At 38.0% G+C, this 17,275-nt stretch overlaps 1 protein-coding gene across 3 annotated transcripts in view; it reads left to right on the forward strand.

Moving 5' to 3' along the window:
- ACAP2 (ArfGAP with coiled-coil, ankyrin repeat and PH domains 2) overlaps positions 1-17,275 on the forward strand; it is a 131,120-nt gene that overhangs the window by 39,718 nt on the left and 74,127 nt on the right. The window contains exons 1-3 of one of the 3 annotated variants that reach the window (XM_036349858.1): positions 1,699-1,784; positions 11,143-11,262; positions 12,057-12,110. In XM_036349858.1, the coding sequence (XP_036205751.1) occupies positions 11,164-11,262; positions 12,057-12,110 (153 nt within the window). In that variant the 5' untranslated portion in view covers positions 1,699-1,784; positions 11,143-11,163. Of the gene's footprint in view, positions 1-1,698; positions 1,785-11,142; positions 11,263-12,041; positions 12,111-17,275 lie in introns of those variants that run through there. The other 2 variants (XM_036349857.1, XM_036349859.1) reach the window with 2 other exon arrangements.

Here is a 17,275-nt window from a genome sequence, read left to right on the forward strand (position 1 = left end):
TAAAGGTAAATGTACATTGATTACTATCTTCTATATTAATTATTGATAATCTTGTGTGTTTTTTCGCTTCTACTCAAGAGACATTGTCTGCTATACAATAGGCAGAAATATGAGAATGACTAGAACATGGCTTCTGATCTTTTTGTTTTTTTTATAAATTTTTATTTATTTCAGAGAGGAAGGGAGAGGGAGAGAAAAATAGAAACATCAGTGATGAGAGAGAATGATTGATTGGCTGCCTCCTGCATGCTCCCCAACTGAGCATCGAGCCTGCAACCAGGGCATTTGCCCTGACCTGGAATGGAACTGTGACCTCCTGGTTCATAGGTCAATGCTCAACCACTGAGCTACCGGTTGGGTGTTTCTGATCTTACATAACCATTATTCAGTGAAAAATTTCTGGAAATAAATTAGATGTATATATTTAAATTACCTTTTTTGAAAATAGTTTACTATTTATATAATTACTAGAGGCTGGGTGCATGAATTTGTCCACGGTTGGAGTCCCTAGACCTGGCCAGTGATCAGGGCCAATGAGAGCTGGGCAGATCGGGGAGGGGTGGGGGAGGGACCGTGGGCCAAACTGGGCTTGATGGCCGGGGGGAGGACAGGGTGTGGGAGGTTGGTTGCAGGCCCCGAGGAGGGAGCCAGTCCACAGGCCCCCCTAGGAAAGGGGCTGCATCCACTGCAACCCCCCCCCCCCCGGGGCCCAAAGGCCCTGGCGGGGTCAGGAGAGGAGGCGACTGTCGCCGGGTTGGGTGCAGAAGGGACGGCCACCGCTACCAGCCAGCCGTGGGAAGTTGGCTGTGGGAACGCACTGACCACCAAGGGGCAGCTCCTGTGTTGAGCGTCTGCCCCCTGGTGGTCAGTGTGCATCATAGTGACTGGTTGACCGGTCATTCTGGCCGTTCGGTCGTAATGGTTGCTTAGGCTTTTATATATAGACTAGAAGCCCGACACACGAAATTTCTGCAAGAGTAGCCCTTCCTTCCCCCGGCAGCTGGCACCAGCTTCCCTCTGGCACCTGGGACCTGGGCTTCCCTCTGGCCGCCGGCAGGCACCAGTGACCTGGGCTTCCCTTGCAGCCCCAGCTTCATCTGGAAGGTCATCCGGAAGGACATCCAGAAGGTCGTCCAGTCTAATTATAATAGCATATTACACTTTTATTATTATAGATATGGTAAATGGTATTGCTATGTAAAGCAGTGCTTCTAAAACCTTACTGTGCTTAGATTCTTATCACCTGGGGATCTTATGTGAAAATACAGATTCTGATTTAGTAAGTCTGGAGTATCTGAGATTCTTTGTTTCTAACCTAATTCCAGGTAATACCTATGCTGTTGTTCCAGGACTGCACTTTGAGTAGCAAGGATATAAAAATTAGTCTGATGATTTTTTCAAATGTTTTGAAATCTTGAAATATACATACATAGGTATATAATGTAAATACTATAGAAACTATATAAAACAGTATTAGTTATATATGCAAAACATACAAATTTTAGAAGCACTTTGTTATACAGCATGTTTTTGGATTTTTTTAATAGTCCTATGAGGTAGGTAGGACAAGTGGTATTATTCCCATTTTAGAGATGATAATACCAAAGCCCATATGGCAAAGGGGACTTGCTTCATATCACAGTTAGAAGAGGCAGAATCAAGATTAGAACCCATATGTTTTTATTCTTAGTTCAGTGCTCTTGTGCTCCACTGTATTTCTGGATCCATGTTGGGGGAGCACATGCCACTTGGAAATTTTCTGAGGAACACTAACAAGCTTCCAGGCAAGTGTTTTTAAGAATTAATGTTACGATTTTTAATAAGAATATTATTTTTAAAACTTTACTTTTTACTTAAAAATAAATGTCTGGGATTATTATTGTTATACTAGAGGCCTGGTGCATGAAATTTCGTGCATTGGGCAGGTCCCTCAGCCTGGCCTGTGCCCTGTCGAAGTGGGACCCCTTGCTCCTTACTGCCTGCCTGCAGTGGAAGCGGGAGAGGTTCTTGCCACCACAGCTGCACTCGCCAGACATGAGCCCGGCTTCTGGCCGAGCGGCGCTCCCCCTGTGGGAGTGCACTGACCACCAGGGGGAAGCTCCTGCATTGAGCATCTGCCCCCTGGTGGTCAGTACACGTCATAGTGACCAGTCGTTTCGCCGGTCGGTTGATTTGCATATTAGGCTTTTATTATATAGGATAATTCCTGAGGTATTATATTTGTTTTTAAGCACTCTTTAAAACAGTTCTTAAACCTTTAAGGTAGGCAACAGAAGATACTATTTTGATTTTCTGGTAGATTTATGAGCGAATATATAAAAGGCAAGGCTTTTTTAAAGAATCACAGAGTAGTATAATAGGGCATCTATTCTTTTTGGGTAGAACTGCATGTAAATCACATGAAATTTTTTTGCAGGGGTGAGGAGAGCCTTACAATTTAAAGTATCTAAACAGTCCACTGACAGAATTTTTGTTAATGACTTTGCTTTTATGAGTAGGTTTTTTTCTTTTATATCATTTAGTTGGAGTTGGAAGACTGGTAAAATTCTAAAACCAAAAGATTCAAATCCAAAACTAGTTATTAAAGTATTGACATTTTACTCTCAAAGGGCTACTTAAAGGCACCGTGGAAACTTTGACTTTTATGAAAAGTTCATCTTCTATCCAAAAAGAAGTTCCATAGTTATTTTTATATTTTTCTAATTTAAGATCTTAATTCCTTATAAATAAATGTACTCTCCAAAATTCTTAAGCTATTATCTATCATTTTCACTTTAGAATTATGGGGAGTTAGCATAGAGCAGAGAGCCTGAGAGGTGTTAGAATGGTTGTTATTGAAGGTGGTGGCATTGAAGGACTAGTGGAGGGGAGAGGTTGCCCAAGACTAGTTTAGTGATTTCATAACTTTGTGCAGGGCAAGTTTCACCTTTAATATTGTAAGTCATGCCAGCAACAGGTTAAACGAGCTTGATGACTTAGCTTATATTTATTTTGCTTATAATCTATGCCACTCTTCCTCATGAGTATTGCTTCAATGAGGGGCATTGCTTTACTGGGTCCAATTACTTGTCCGTTGTGGCAGGCACTTGGGCATTGACATCATAGAGCAGTGATGGCGAACCTATGACACGCGTGTCAGAGGTGACACGCGAACTCATTTTTTTGGTTGATTTTTCTTTGTTAAATGGCATTTAAATATATAAAATAAATATCAAAAATACAAGTCTTTGTTTTACTATGGTTGCAAATATCAAAAAATTTCTATATGTGACACGGCACCAGAATTAAGTTAGGGTTTTTCAAAATGCTGACACGCCGAGCTCAAACGGTTCACCATCACTGTCATAGAGCATCATAGTTGCCATCTAGACAATTTCTGTATCTGCTGCATTTTCTCACTGGAATACTTGCTCCCTGTTTGTTAAATAGATACCCTTTAAATCACAGTTCAGTTGCCTGGCTGGTGTGGTTCAGTAGTTGAGCATCAACCAATACACCAAGAGGTGGTTGATTTGCTTGGGTTGCAGTCTTGATCCCCATTGGGGGTCTGCAGGACATAGCCAGTTGATGTTTCTCTCTCTTCTTCTCCCTTCCTCTCTCTCTCTGTGATTTTTTTTTTAAATCACAGCTCAATTACTACCCAACTTAGGTTCTTTTTCTAGTATTGCATTGCTACTTGCACAAAATTCCATTTAAATTATTATAATATTGTAATTTTTTTTTTTTATATTTTATTGATTTTTTACAGAGAGGAAGGGAGAGAGATAGAGAGTCAGAAACATTGATGAGAGAGAAACATCGATCAGCTGCCTCCTGCACATCCCCCACTGGGGATGTGCCCGCAATCCAGGTACATGCCCTTGACCGTAATCGAACCCGGGACCCTTCAGTCCGCAGGCCGACGCTCTATCCACTGAGCCAAACCAGTTTCGGCATATAATATTGTAATTTTTTTTATTAGCAGTTACGAAACAAAGCCTTGAACAAGGCTGCCTACATTTGAATCTGGTTGTACCACTTACTAAGCTGTGTAGTCTTGGGCAAGTTCCTCAGCCTTCCTATGCTTCAGTTTCTTCATCTCCAAAATAGGGAAAATAAGAGTTTCTATCTGTCTTATAAGGTTACTAGAGGCCCGATGCACGAAATTTGTGCAAGGGGTTTGGCCCTTGCAGCCGCGGTAGCTGCCTCGGCCCTCACAGCTCCGGCTCCGTCTAGAAGGTCATTTGGCTGTCCGGTCTAATTAGCATGTTATGCTTTTATTATTATAGATTATGAGAATAAGATATGTTAAGTGCTTAGCACAGTTCTTGGCACATAGTAATGTTAATGATAATGGTGTTCAACAGATTATTAGCTCCTTGAAAACAGGCTGTCTTTAGGGAAAAATAACCCTCTTATTTCTTGTGCACTTAGGGTACCAAGTTCTAAGTTTTACTTATCTCCGACCTTCACAGCAATGTTGCAGAGTTGTTATTACACTGAATTTGCACATAAAAAAGTGAGAGTTAGAGAGGATCTTACGTACTCAAGGGTAGTCAGCAAATAAGTTATTTGTATTTCCATTATCTGGCAAGTGCCCATGACATAGTTTTCACTTTATTAAAAAAAAACAACACAGTTTAATGAATTGGAACTATTAGCTTGATAATTTTGACTAATTTGACATTTACTTTTAGGTAAAATTCTTCCCCTCTTCCTAGGCTTATATTATTCAGTTCTATCTCAGTCATAGCTGTCATCTAATATGGATCTTGACAACTGGCCAAGTATCTTATCACCAAGTTAGTCTTTCTTCTGAGTAGCAGCAGTGTATATATGGTTCAGCTATATGACAATTTCATTTTCTCTCCAACTCCTGTAATAGTGACCTCTATTCTAATATTGATACCTATTTTCAGGGCCATGTTCTATGCCTCACCAATCAAAATTCTAATCTGTTGAGATTTGGAATGCTGATATCTTGCTTTCTAACTTGAATCTCCTGTTCTTCCAGTTATAATCTTTACTCATATTGCTTCTGTTCTTCAAGCTCATCTAGACTCCTGGTCTTTTAATCTATCTACTTCTGGTATTTCAGAGTCCTTTTAAATTCACTTTCCTTTCAGTGCACCCTTTTTTTGGTAATTATTTTTTTGAGATAAAATTCACTTAACATAAAATACACCATTTTAAAATGCACAATTTAGTAGTTTTTAGTATATTCACAGTGTTGTGCAATCATAATTCTAGAACTATCTAATTCTAGAACATTTTCTTCACCCCAAAAGGAAATTCTGTACCTTTAGCAGTCACTCCTAACCTCTCCCAACATCCTCTGGCAACCACTATTCTACTTTCTGTCTCTAGATGTCCCTATTCTGGACATTTCATGTAAACAGAATCATATAATATTTGGCCCTTTGTGACTGACTTCTTTCATGTAGCATAATGTTTTTAACGTCAGTTCATGTTGCAGTGTGTTCCAACATTTCTTTTTTATGGCTGAATAAAATGCCATTGTATGAATATACCACATTTTGTTTGTCCATTTGTTGATAGTGATGTGTTGTTTCTACTTTTTGGATGAATAATACTACTATGAAACCTTTCAGGCTACTCTTAATTTTATTACAATATTATTTCTCTTCTGGAGACCTTCACTTCCCTTCCATAGCAACTACTTTATAGAATTCTCACTTTATTAGTCCAACCATCTATACTCTTTATCCCATATCTGGGCTATAAAAATCCCTACAGGAGAAGCTATACAACTGTTTGGTGAAACCAATCAGCAGAGCTACATATTCCTGGAATTCTTGATGCAAATGATTTTTTACAAGATTCAATCAGGTTTATTTTATTACCTTTAGCAGCCCTTATACTTCTGTTTTCTCAAAGACTTACCACTTTGTTCTTTATTCTTAGTAATAACTAAGACTCTTCCTTTCTTTTGGTGGGAAAACCTTTATTTCCTGCCCCTGATCTAGAAATTTAACAGAACCTGTCATTATCTTTTGTTTTTCCTCCCATTCAAGTGGTAAAAGTATCCCTTTTCTTATGCAGTCCCAGACTCTAACTCCTCAGGACTTTGCTTTAGCCACCTTTCTCCTTTCCCTTCTCTACTACCTCTTTCTTTTAAGTAGATAAAATAAATTTCTCTTGATTAAAAACAAAAGAAAACCTCACTTCTGACAAGGAAATGCAAATCTTTGTTGAGTTATTACCATGTGCCAGTAGCAGATTGGGCTAAGATCTTTAAGGGTGTTATCTTGATTCTTTTATAATAACCTTATTTGGTTTGGTACCATTGTTACCAAATCATACAGAAGACACTGAGGCTTGTTGAGGTCAGTCAGGATTACTTTGATGGTTAAGTATGGCAGCAGGATTTGAATCTAAGCTGCCTGAGTCCAGAGCAGCTATCTATAACAAGACTATGTATATGTGTATATATATGTATATGTGTATATATATGTATATATATGTACAGTGGGGCCTTGACTTACGAGTGTCCCGACTAGCGAGTTTTTTGAGATACGAGCTGTCTCTCGGCCAATTTTTTGCTTTGAGTTGCAAGCTAAAATTCGGGTTACGAGCCAGCTTCAGATACCCCACCGCTAGTTGGCGCAGTGAATGTCACAGTGAATGCCACAACATCAATCCAGCATCACGTGTCTCACTCATTCACAATTGATTTGACATACGAGTAATTTGAGTTATGAGCTCCATCACGGAACGAATGAAACTCGTAAGTCAAGGCCCCACTGTATATGCATATATATATGTGTGTGTATGTATGTATATGTATCTACACTAATAAAAGAGAAAGATGCAAATTGACTGTACCTTTGCAACGCCCACCAGCCAATCAGGAGTGAGTATGCAAATTAACCAAACAAAGATGACGTGTTACTTTACATACACAGGTGCCGAGTGGCCGCTCCGGGCCTCTGGGCAGTGTGGGAAGGCAGAAAGGTGGCTCTGGGCTGGAGCGAAGGCAGTGCCAGCAGCCAGGGGAAGGAAGGCCCATTCTTGCATGAATCTTCGTGCATCGGGCCTCTAGTGTGTGTGTGTGTGTGTGTGTGTATCAAATATTTGACATAAAACGTATAACATTATGTTAGTTTTGGGTGCAAAGCATAATGATTCAACATTTATTTACCTTACAGCGATTACCACAATAATTCTAGAAACCATCTGTTGCTCTATATTATTAAAACATTATTGACTCTATTCTATGCTATATATTACATCCCCTTGTCTTATTTCATAACTAGAAGTTTATACTTCTTAATCCCCTTCCTCTTTTTTGCCTAATTCCCCACCCCACTCCTCTTTGCTGTCAGTTTGTCCTCAGTATATATGAGTTTGTATTTTGTTTATTTATTTCATTTATTTTATTTTTTAGTAATTGTCTTACTCTTTCCGACTTATTTTACTTAATAAAATACTTTCTAGGTTTATCCATGTTGTCTCATATGGCAAGATTTCATTTTTGTATGGCTGAGTAATATTCCACTGTATGTATGTATCATATCTTCTTTATCCATTCATCTATTGGATGCTTCCATATCTTGGCTCTTGAAACAATGCTGTGATGAACATAGGGGTTCATGTATCTTTTACAATTACTTTTTGTTTTCTTCAGATAAATACCAGAAGTATTTATCTGAATCACTGGGTCATTCAGTAGTTCTATTTTTAAATTTTTGAGAAATCTCTAGACTGGTTTTCATAGTGGCTGTACTAATTTGCAATTCTACCAACAGTGCACAGGGTTTCCCTTTTCCCCTTATCTTCTCCATCACCTGTTATTTGTTGTCTTTAATAATAGTCATTCTGACAGATGCAAAGTCACATCTCATATGGTTTTGATTCACACTACATATTAATATGTCAGAAGCTCTCAAAAGTTTAGTAATAAACTGTTTAACTTTCTAAACTGAGTTTTCCAGGTTTATTTGATCACGGAATCCTTCCTGTGGAATATACTGTAGACTACATATTAGGAAACATTGATCTATTATATATCTTCTTTATATGCATTTCATAAATCACTGTAATATCACTACAGCCCTCCTACTCCTAGTCAATTTCTCTTAAAACTATTCTTGCCAAGGATGCTGGTGACTTTTTGTCACCAAATTCAATATCTATATCTATATCTATATGTATATCTATATCTATATCTATTTAAATACATTTTTACTGATTTGGGAGAGGGAGAGATAGAAACATCAATGATGAGAGAGAATCATTGATTGGCTGCCTCCTGCACGGCCCCCACTGGAGATCGAGCCCACAACCCAGGCATGCGCCCTTGACCAGAATTGGACCCGGGACCCTTCAGTCCGAAAGCCGACACTCTATCCACTGAGCTAAACTGGCCAGGCCTCAATAGATATTTTTAGAGTCTTTCTAAAACGTGACTTTTATGGATTTTCAACTTACTCACCATCCGTCTTTTGATATTTTAGTCTTTCTTGACTTTGGTAAAATTATTCTCTTGTTTTTCCTCCTATGTTTCCCTCTTCTTCTTTAGTCTCCTTTATGGGGTCTTGACTCTATATGCTCTGCCCTCCACTTTTTGTCTAGGATATAGCACTGTAGCACTGACACTGTATTTGCTGATGACTCCTGTGCCTGTATCTATAACACACTCTTATATTTTGAGCTTCAAACATCTGTTTTCACTGGTATTTGATAGACTTCCCATTTGGCTTATTTCATAAGCTCATCTAGCTCAGCCCACTTCACAGGCCCAACACTGTTAACACAGAGTCTCTGCTGGCCAGTGTGAAATTGAGTTTTGTAGCAGATGTAGCCCTCAGCAAGCAGAGCTCAGGCTGAATTTCAGTCCCTACTTTTTCCCCTTCTTAGGACATAATCTGCATAACTGTATACTAGACTCGACTGTAATTTTTGAATTTGTTTCCCCTCTCCCTACCTTATTGCTTTCATTCAGTCTCTGTGATCAAATAACTCTGGAAAACTCAGTTTAAAATGTTAAACAGATTTCTTTATTACTAAGCTTTTAAGAGCTTTTGATATATTAATGTGTGGTGTGAATCCTAGAAAGGAGTTATAATATGCAGCATTTCTCAAAAACATTATCCTGAATTAAGATAATATCCCGGGGGAAAAAAAAATAATATCTTTATCTTTATTCTTTATATTTCCCTACCTTTAGTTTTTCCCCTTTTAGGGTTATCCTTCTAAAATGGAACTCTGGGCAACACACCCAATTAATGCCATTAATTGTTTCCTATTTCCTTCATATAAAATGTGAACACCCTTAGCATTGCACATAGGGTTTTCCTGATCTGGCTCTTGTATACATTTTCATGCTGCGCTAAGGTACTTCTTGTTAGCCCTGTCCTCTTAAACTTCTGGGCTTTAGCTCATGCTCTTCATAAAGTAGTATCTTCCCATTACCCATATCTGATTGGCTTGTTCCTACTGGTTTTCAGGACTTCTGTCAAGTGTTACCTTTTCCAGGAATCCTTCCTAATCCCTTCAGTCCTAGTTAAATGTTCTTCCTTTGTTCCCTCATGCATGGTTTTGTCATGTGTAGCAGTTGTGTTTGTGCTGTATAAAATTTATCTAGTCTACTACTTAGAATGAAAGCTCCTGGGGACAGAGATGATATTTTCAATTTCTTTTCTTCAAGGCTGTAGTGCAACAATTTTAAATTAGACTCCTTTTGGTCTTTTCTGAAAATATTCTGGCTCTTTATCCTCCTTAGTACCCTTCCCTCCTTCATCTATGGTTCCACATTTATCTTCTCCCCCTCAGATTGATTGATTTTTTCTAAATATATTTTTATTGATTTCAGAGAGGAAGGGAGAGGGAGAGAGAGATAGAAACATCAATGATGAGAGAGAATCACTGATCAGCTACCCCCTGCATGCCGCCCACTGGGGATCAAGCCCACAATCCGGGCATGTAACCTAGCCGGAATTGAACCTGGGACCCTTCAGTCCGAAGGCTGATGCGCTATCCATTGTGCCACACCAGCTAGGGCTACATTTATCTTTTTTATATTTATCATTCGCCCAAGATTTTGTTTTTTTAAAGAAAATGTTCTGTGTCTGAATGGAAGACATAAAGAGGCAAGGAATGGAAAAAGAGAGAGAGGGAGGGAGGGAAGAAGGAAAGAAAAAGAGAAGAAAGAATGGAAGGAGAAGGAGAGGAAGGAAAGGAGAAGGGGAAGGGGAGGGCGGTGGGGAGGGGGAATGAGTAGGGGAGGGAGGGGAGGGGAGGGGAAGGGAAGGGAAGGGAAGAAGGGAAAAGAAAAAGAAAAAGAAAAGTAGGTTCAGTCCTAAATCTTACACAATGGCCAGAACAGTAGGCATTGGAGAAATACAATCAATTCAGACATCTGCTTAGACAGACTGATATTGAAATGACCAGCAGTACTAACCCACCGTACCAGTTTGCTTCCCTTTCTTCCAACATACCACAGTTTTTATTTTTATTTTGAGTAACTTTTATCATACTGCTTGCTCTGCCTGAAGTTTCCTTTTCTTCCTCTGAAGAGGTGTCTTAATAAATTTTTTAAAAATTTACTTTATTTAACCTTTACAAACTCTTTTTTCCCTTTTTAAAATTCTTTATTGTTTAAAGTATTACATATGAATCCTTTTTCCCCCATTGGCCTCTCCCCACTTGTTCCCACCCACTCCCCCAGCACATGCCCTCACCACCCTCCTACTGACTGTGTCCATGGGTTATGCTTATATGCATGCATACAAGTCCTTTGGTTAATTTATGGGATTGAATTTGACTTGATAAAACGATTTTTTAAAAATATATATTTTATTGATTTTTTACAGAGAGGAAGGGAGAGGGATAGAGAGCCAGAAACATCGATGAGAGAGAAACATCGATCAGCTGCCTCCTGCACGCCCCCCACTGGGGGTGTGCCCGCAACCAAGGTACATGCCTTTGACCGAAATCGAACCCGGGACCCTTGAGTCTGCAGGCCAATGCTCTATCCACTGAGCCAAACCGATTCTGGCAATAAAACGATTTTTTTGTTGTTACAGATAATCTCTGGATCCTGAAAAGTCAACTTTTTGGTGTAATTCTCATATGAATTGCTTGTTTAACTACATAATTTGTAAAATTATTTTCAACCTGATGTAACTATTTTTTTTTCAGCTTGTGAAGCTTTGTATTGTGATGATTGACACTGGAAAAGCCTTTTGTGCTGCAAATAAACAGTTTATGAATGGGATTCGAGACCTGGCACAATATTCTAGTAATGATGCTGTAGTTGAGGTTAGTATTTTAAAATTAGTTAAAATGACAAATGCAATAAGACATTAATCAATTATGCATCCATTTGCGTTATGAAGAGTTTTAATGGTCCTTAAAATTAGAAGTAGAAAAGCTGTCACCCATTGGTTCTGTCTTGTACAGTTCCGTTTTCTTGGATAGTTAGAAGTTAATGGTTGATTTGTATTGTGAATATAAGTTTACTTACTGCTCGGTGAGCTGAAGCATCTACAAGAAGGACTGAGCAGGAAGAGCAGGATTTTGCTTACTAGAAGCTGCTTATAGAGGAAAGCAGAACATTAACCTAAGAATAGTGTCAACTGTATGTATAGGGGCTGCATAGGAAAGTTTTGGTCAGCTACCTATGCTAGGTTAGCCTAGACCTCTCATTATATTATGTGGTATTAATGACATTTCGTTCATGAAGAATAATAACAGGTGAAGAAATTGGTATAGTTTGATGATTATTTGATCCATAGATGCCTTCATGAGCGTAGTCTTGGTACACTCAGTTTTACTTTTAGATTTATATATGCCATTCCTATTTGTTAGCATAATACTATTGACAGGGCAGTACTAATTCTTTGACTGTTCTAGAGTTTTATGTTACTACACATAGACTTGACCTGGGCAGAGCATGCCCATGAGATATTGAGATTTTCCTTAGAAATAAATGTTATTGTTAACAATGTAACTTGATCTTTTTGTCAGAAATGCTGAAGTAATGTTTTTTGTGGCCTGTTTTAGTGGATTTTAAATAACTCGTTTTTTTTTTTCTTTTGGTTTCTTTGTCATAGACAAGTTTGACCAAGTTTTCTGACAGCCTTCAAGAAATGATAAATTTTCATACAGTAAGTGTCAGTAAGTAGGTATTAATATGACCATGTTATTTTAGTATGTTGTTTTAGTGGCAGTATTTTATGAAATAATTTAAGTTGTAATTCAGTGACTTTGAATTTGTCAACTTTTTAGTTGGGTGTTAATCTAAAATGTGTGTGTGTGTGTGTGTGTGTGTGTGTGACAGAGAAAGAGAGAGAGGTAGAGAATACATTTTATTTCCTATTCTGAAGTACTGAACTTATATTAATGAGGTACACATCCATAAGTTTTTTCTTTTAAGTTGTACCTTTGTAAATGTGTAAGCAATTATTTCAAGAATGAAGAAGTAATTTAGTTATTTCTTATTTCTTTCAAGATACAAATATTACATCCCATTTGTTTGATTACTTGACAGTATTAAAGACTGCTGTAGTATTTGATATATGTGTGTGTTTAATATTTGGTACCAAGCTGCAGTGGCTCAGTGGTTGAGTGTTGACCTATGAGTGGAGACCACATTTTGATTCCTCATAGGGGCATATGCCCAGATTGCAGGCTCAATTCCCAATTGTGCAGGAGGCAGCTGATCAATGATTCTCTCTCATCATAGATGTTTCTATCTCTCTCTCTCTCTCTCTCCCCCTTCCTCTCTGAATCAATAAAAATACATATTTTTTTAAAATTAAAAATAATATTTGAGGGCATTTTTTCCCCATGGACAGACAATAGTTCAGGGAATGCCTAGGGAGGGGGAGGTTGTGGGGTGAGAGAAGGTTAATGGGGGGGGGGAGGGGAGGGACATCTGTAATACTTTCAACAATAAAGATAAATTTAAAAAAATTAAAAAATATTTGAGGGCATTTTTCCTTCAAGAATGAAGGATTATATATTACTTTTGGAATGTTAGAAAATTCCTTTTCAAATTTATAAAAGTTTGCTGAAAATATGATAGCTTATAAGCTATGTACTTCTTAATTTTTAAGAAACATTAACATATGGTTATATAATTATTTAATTCAATGCTTAAATTTATCAGAAGCTATAACAAGAATATCAACACTTATATTCCTTATAAAATCTAATTTTTGGTTCTTATTTAAGATTCAAAGTTTATAAGAATTTCTTCTTATTTATTACTATTTTTGGTAACATATTAAGCCTGAAGTTATCTGATAATGTTTATTTTAATTGTAGTTCAAATTTTATCTGTACCAAAATTATCATGCACAAGAACCTACTTCAGTTCCTGTTTTCAATTCTTTTGGGTATATATCTAGGTGTAGAATTGTAGGTCATATTGTAATTTGGTGTTTATCTTTTTGAGCTATCAAACTGTTTTCCACAGAGGTTGTACCATTTTACATTCCCACCAGCAATATATTCGTGTTTCAATTTTCTACATTCTTGTCAACACTTGTTATTTTCTATTTTTTTTTATTATAGCCATTCTAGTAGATGTGAAGTGGTGTCTCTTTGTGGTTTTTTCATTTCCCTAAAGACTATTGCAGTTGAGCAACTTTTCATGTGCTTATTAGCCATCTGTAATAATAAAAGTATAACATGCTAATTAGACCGGATGGCTGAACAGCGGAACAACCATCCAGACAACCTTCCGGGAGACATTCCGGACGAAGCTGGGGCTGCGAGGGCCACGCCCCTTGCACGAATTTCATGCATTGGGCCTCTAGTTTGTATATGTTCTTCCATCACTGTTGCCCATTGATGTCCTTTGCCCATTAAAATTTTTGAAAAACTGAGTTCTTTATATATTCTGGATGTTAACCCTTAGTCAGATATGTAAAATTTATGTATTATGACATGTAAAATTTTTCTCCCATCTGCAGGTTGTCATTTTACTCTCTTGATAATGCCCTTTGATGCAAAAAAGTTTTAATTTTAATGATGTTCAGTTAACTTTTTTTACTGTTGCTCCTGCTTTTGGGGTCATATTCCAAGAATCCATTGCTAAATTCCAGATCATGATTTATTCCTTTGTTTTCTTCTAACAGTTTTATTGTTTTAGCTCTAATATTTTGCACCAATTTATTTTTAATGATTTCTTACTAGTTCTCTTTTTGCTTTCCAGTGAGCTTGGATGCCAGTGCATGGTATATTTGATTTCTCTTGAAATCAAGTGGTCTTTTGGATTCCAACTTCTTAAAAAATATACCAGTAGTGAGCATTATTTTTTTTGTTAAAAGTTATTGATTTATATTAGCATAATATGTTAAATGTTTTCTCCATAATTTATCTTTTGTAATAGTTCTGTTTCTGATATTTTCTTTAAATCAGTCATTCTTGTATTTGTGTTTTATATAAGAATACCGTGCTCTTTTTTGTAGTTTTCTATGTACAAAGTTATGGTTATGACAAACTTTTGGTAAATAAATTGTTTAAATGTATGTTGGAAACTTTGTTGTCAAGAAATTTTACTTGAAAATATTTTATAAATCACTTTCTTAGAGTAAGTTAAATCTTCAAAAATCATGTTTGTTTGAAGCAAGGTACATAAGTGAAGTTTGCTTTAAGAGAATTGAGATTGGTCTTTTTAGTGCTAGTCATGTTAATGTACACCTAGATTTCTGAACTGATTACAATAATGTTTGTGTGTTTTTCTTTTCTAAAATTGAAAGCAATCAGTATTTTTGAACATTGTTTTTAAAAGAACATAGGATTTAGTCCTAGCCAGTTTGGATCAGTGGATAGAGCATCGGCCTGTGGACTGAAGAGTCCTGGGTTCAATTCTGGTCAAGGGTACATGCGTAGGTTGTGGGCTCAATCCCCAGTGTGGGGCATGCAGGAGGCAGATCCTGTGAAGAGGCTCCTTGGTGAAAAATTGAGATCTGGAGCCAACTGCCACGTACATGAAACCTATCAGGTACATGAGGAGCACCGCTAAGCCAGAAGCCAGGCTCACGACTGGCAAGTGCAGCAGCAGTAATGGGAGCCCCTTCTGCCTCCACGGCAGTGCTAAGGACCCCCCGGGGGATGTCCAACTGCCAGCTTAGGCCCTAAGCCGAGGAGTCCCGGTCTGCGAGAGGGTGCAGGCCGGGCTGAGGGACCTCTACCCTCCAGTACACAAATGTTATGCACTGGGTCTCTAGTAAAAATAAGTACTGCCTGGCTGGCGTGGCTCAGTGGTTGAGCATTGGCCTATGAACCAGGAGGGCAGAGTTCAATTCCCAGTCAGGGCACATACCCAGATTGCAGGCTCAATCCTTATTGTGGGGCATACAGGAGGCAGCTGATCAATGATTCTCTGTCATTGATATCTCTCTCTCTCTCTCTCTCTCTCTCTCTCTCTCTCTCTCTCTCTCTCTCTCTCTCTCTCTCTTTCTCTCTCTTCTTTCCTCTCTGAATTCAATAAAAAAATATTTTAAATAAATAGTTAAGTACCAAGAAGTAACAACCAAAAAAATAGCAAAATCCATTACATTCTAGTAAGAATACTTAATAGCAAATGACCATAATATTAAGGAAACAACCATACATACTTAGCTAAGTAGGGAAAATGTGAAAAATAAAACAAATTAATAGGTGTGAATTGTGAAAAATAAGAGCAAAGGAGAGATGAAATATTGGACAAAAGTCAAAAGAAGTGATGACATGGTAATGCCAGGGGAAAAGTTGTATTGTTTTGTTATTGTTTTTTATCATTATTGATTACTTTGCATTTTTAAGATTAATATGTAAATGGGATCTTTGTCTAATTTCTTTCAGTGTAATTATTTTGAGACTCAATTATGTGATTGTATTTATCAATAGTGCATTTTTTTATTGCTTGGTAGTACTGTATTTATGGATATATTATAATTTGTTTATCCACTCACCTGATGGATATATTAGTTACCTGTTGTTATTAACAGATTACCCCAAAACATACTGGCTTGAAACAAAAAGTATTTATTAGCTCACAGTTTCTGGGACAGGAATTTTTAGAGCGGCTGAGTCTTTTATGAAATTGCTATTAAGATGTTGGCTGGGGCTAGTCATTTGAAAGCTTCACTGGGATTGGAGGATCCAATTCCAAGATAGATCGCATGTATGTGGCAGTTGGCTCTAGGTCTTAGTTTTTCACCAAGGCGCCACTTCACAGGGCCACTTAAGTGTCCTTCATGGAATCTGGTTATTCCCAAAATAAATGATCCAAGAGCAGTGGTATGGAGAAAGCTGCAATACTTTTTATGACATCATATCAGAAGTCACTCATTGTCACTTCCTCCACATCTATATATATAAAAGCCTAAACAACCTTTAACGACCGAATGACCAGAACAACTGGTCGACCAGTTGCTGTGACGCGCACTGACCACCAGGAGGCAGAGGCTCAACGCAGGAGCTGCCCCCTTTTGGTCAGTGTGCTCCCATGGACCATACCCCCCCCGCCCCCCAGCCAACCTCCCATGGCCCCTCCTCCCAGTCAGCCAACCTCTGCCAGCCCCTCCACTGGGCCGGCCAGCCCCATCAGCCCTTAGCAGAGGGCCGGCCTGCCAACCTCCTGGGGTCCCTCCCTCTGGGCTCCGATTGGGGGGGCCGGCAGGCCAACCTCCCGTGGCCCCTCCTCCCTAGCCAGCTGGCCCCCAATAGGCCTTGATTGCCAGCCAGGCCAAGGGACCCCACCCATGCACGAATTCGTGCACTGGGGCTCTAGTTAATATACTGGTATATTAAAAGTAAGTCAATAAGACCAGCCCACTCTCAAGGGGTGAAGAATATGGTTCCACTTTTGAGAAGAGAAGTGTCAAAGAATTTGTGGACATATTTTAAAGCAATCATAATGGATGTTTGAGTAGTTCCCAAGTTTTGGCTATTATAAATAAAATGGCTTGTAAAATATATATGTAAACATCTGTACAGACATACTTTTATTTCTTTTGTGTAAATAGCTAGGAGTAGAATGGCTAGTTTGTAAGGTAGGATTATGTGTAACTCTTTACAAAATTACTTATATAGCAAAGACTACAAAAGTACACAGCTAAGAGAAATTAAGGAAACATAAATTTTTTATTTTGCTTTACTTATCAATGTATATAATAATGTTAATATTATTTTATATATTAAATTCCAAAAAAATTTAATTTCATTAAAGAGAACCTTCAAAAATTTGGAAATTGTTTTTGAAAGTCAATTGCATCATTTTATACTAGCAAAATATGAGTGTTCTAATTGCTTCACATGATTGTCAACACTTATGGTC

Source organism: Myotis myotis, unplaced genomic scaffold (genome assembly GCF_014108235.1).
Source record: "Myotis myotis isolate mMyoMyo1 unplaced genomic scaffold, mMyoMyo1.p scaffold_m19_p_2, whole genome shotgun sequence".
NCBI lineage: Eukaryota > Metazoa > Chordata > Mammalia > Chiroptera > Vespertilionidae > Myotis > Myotis myotis.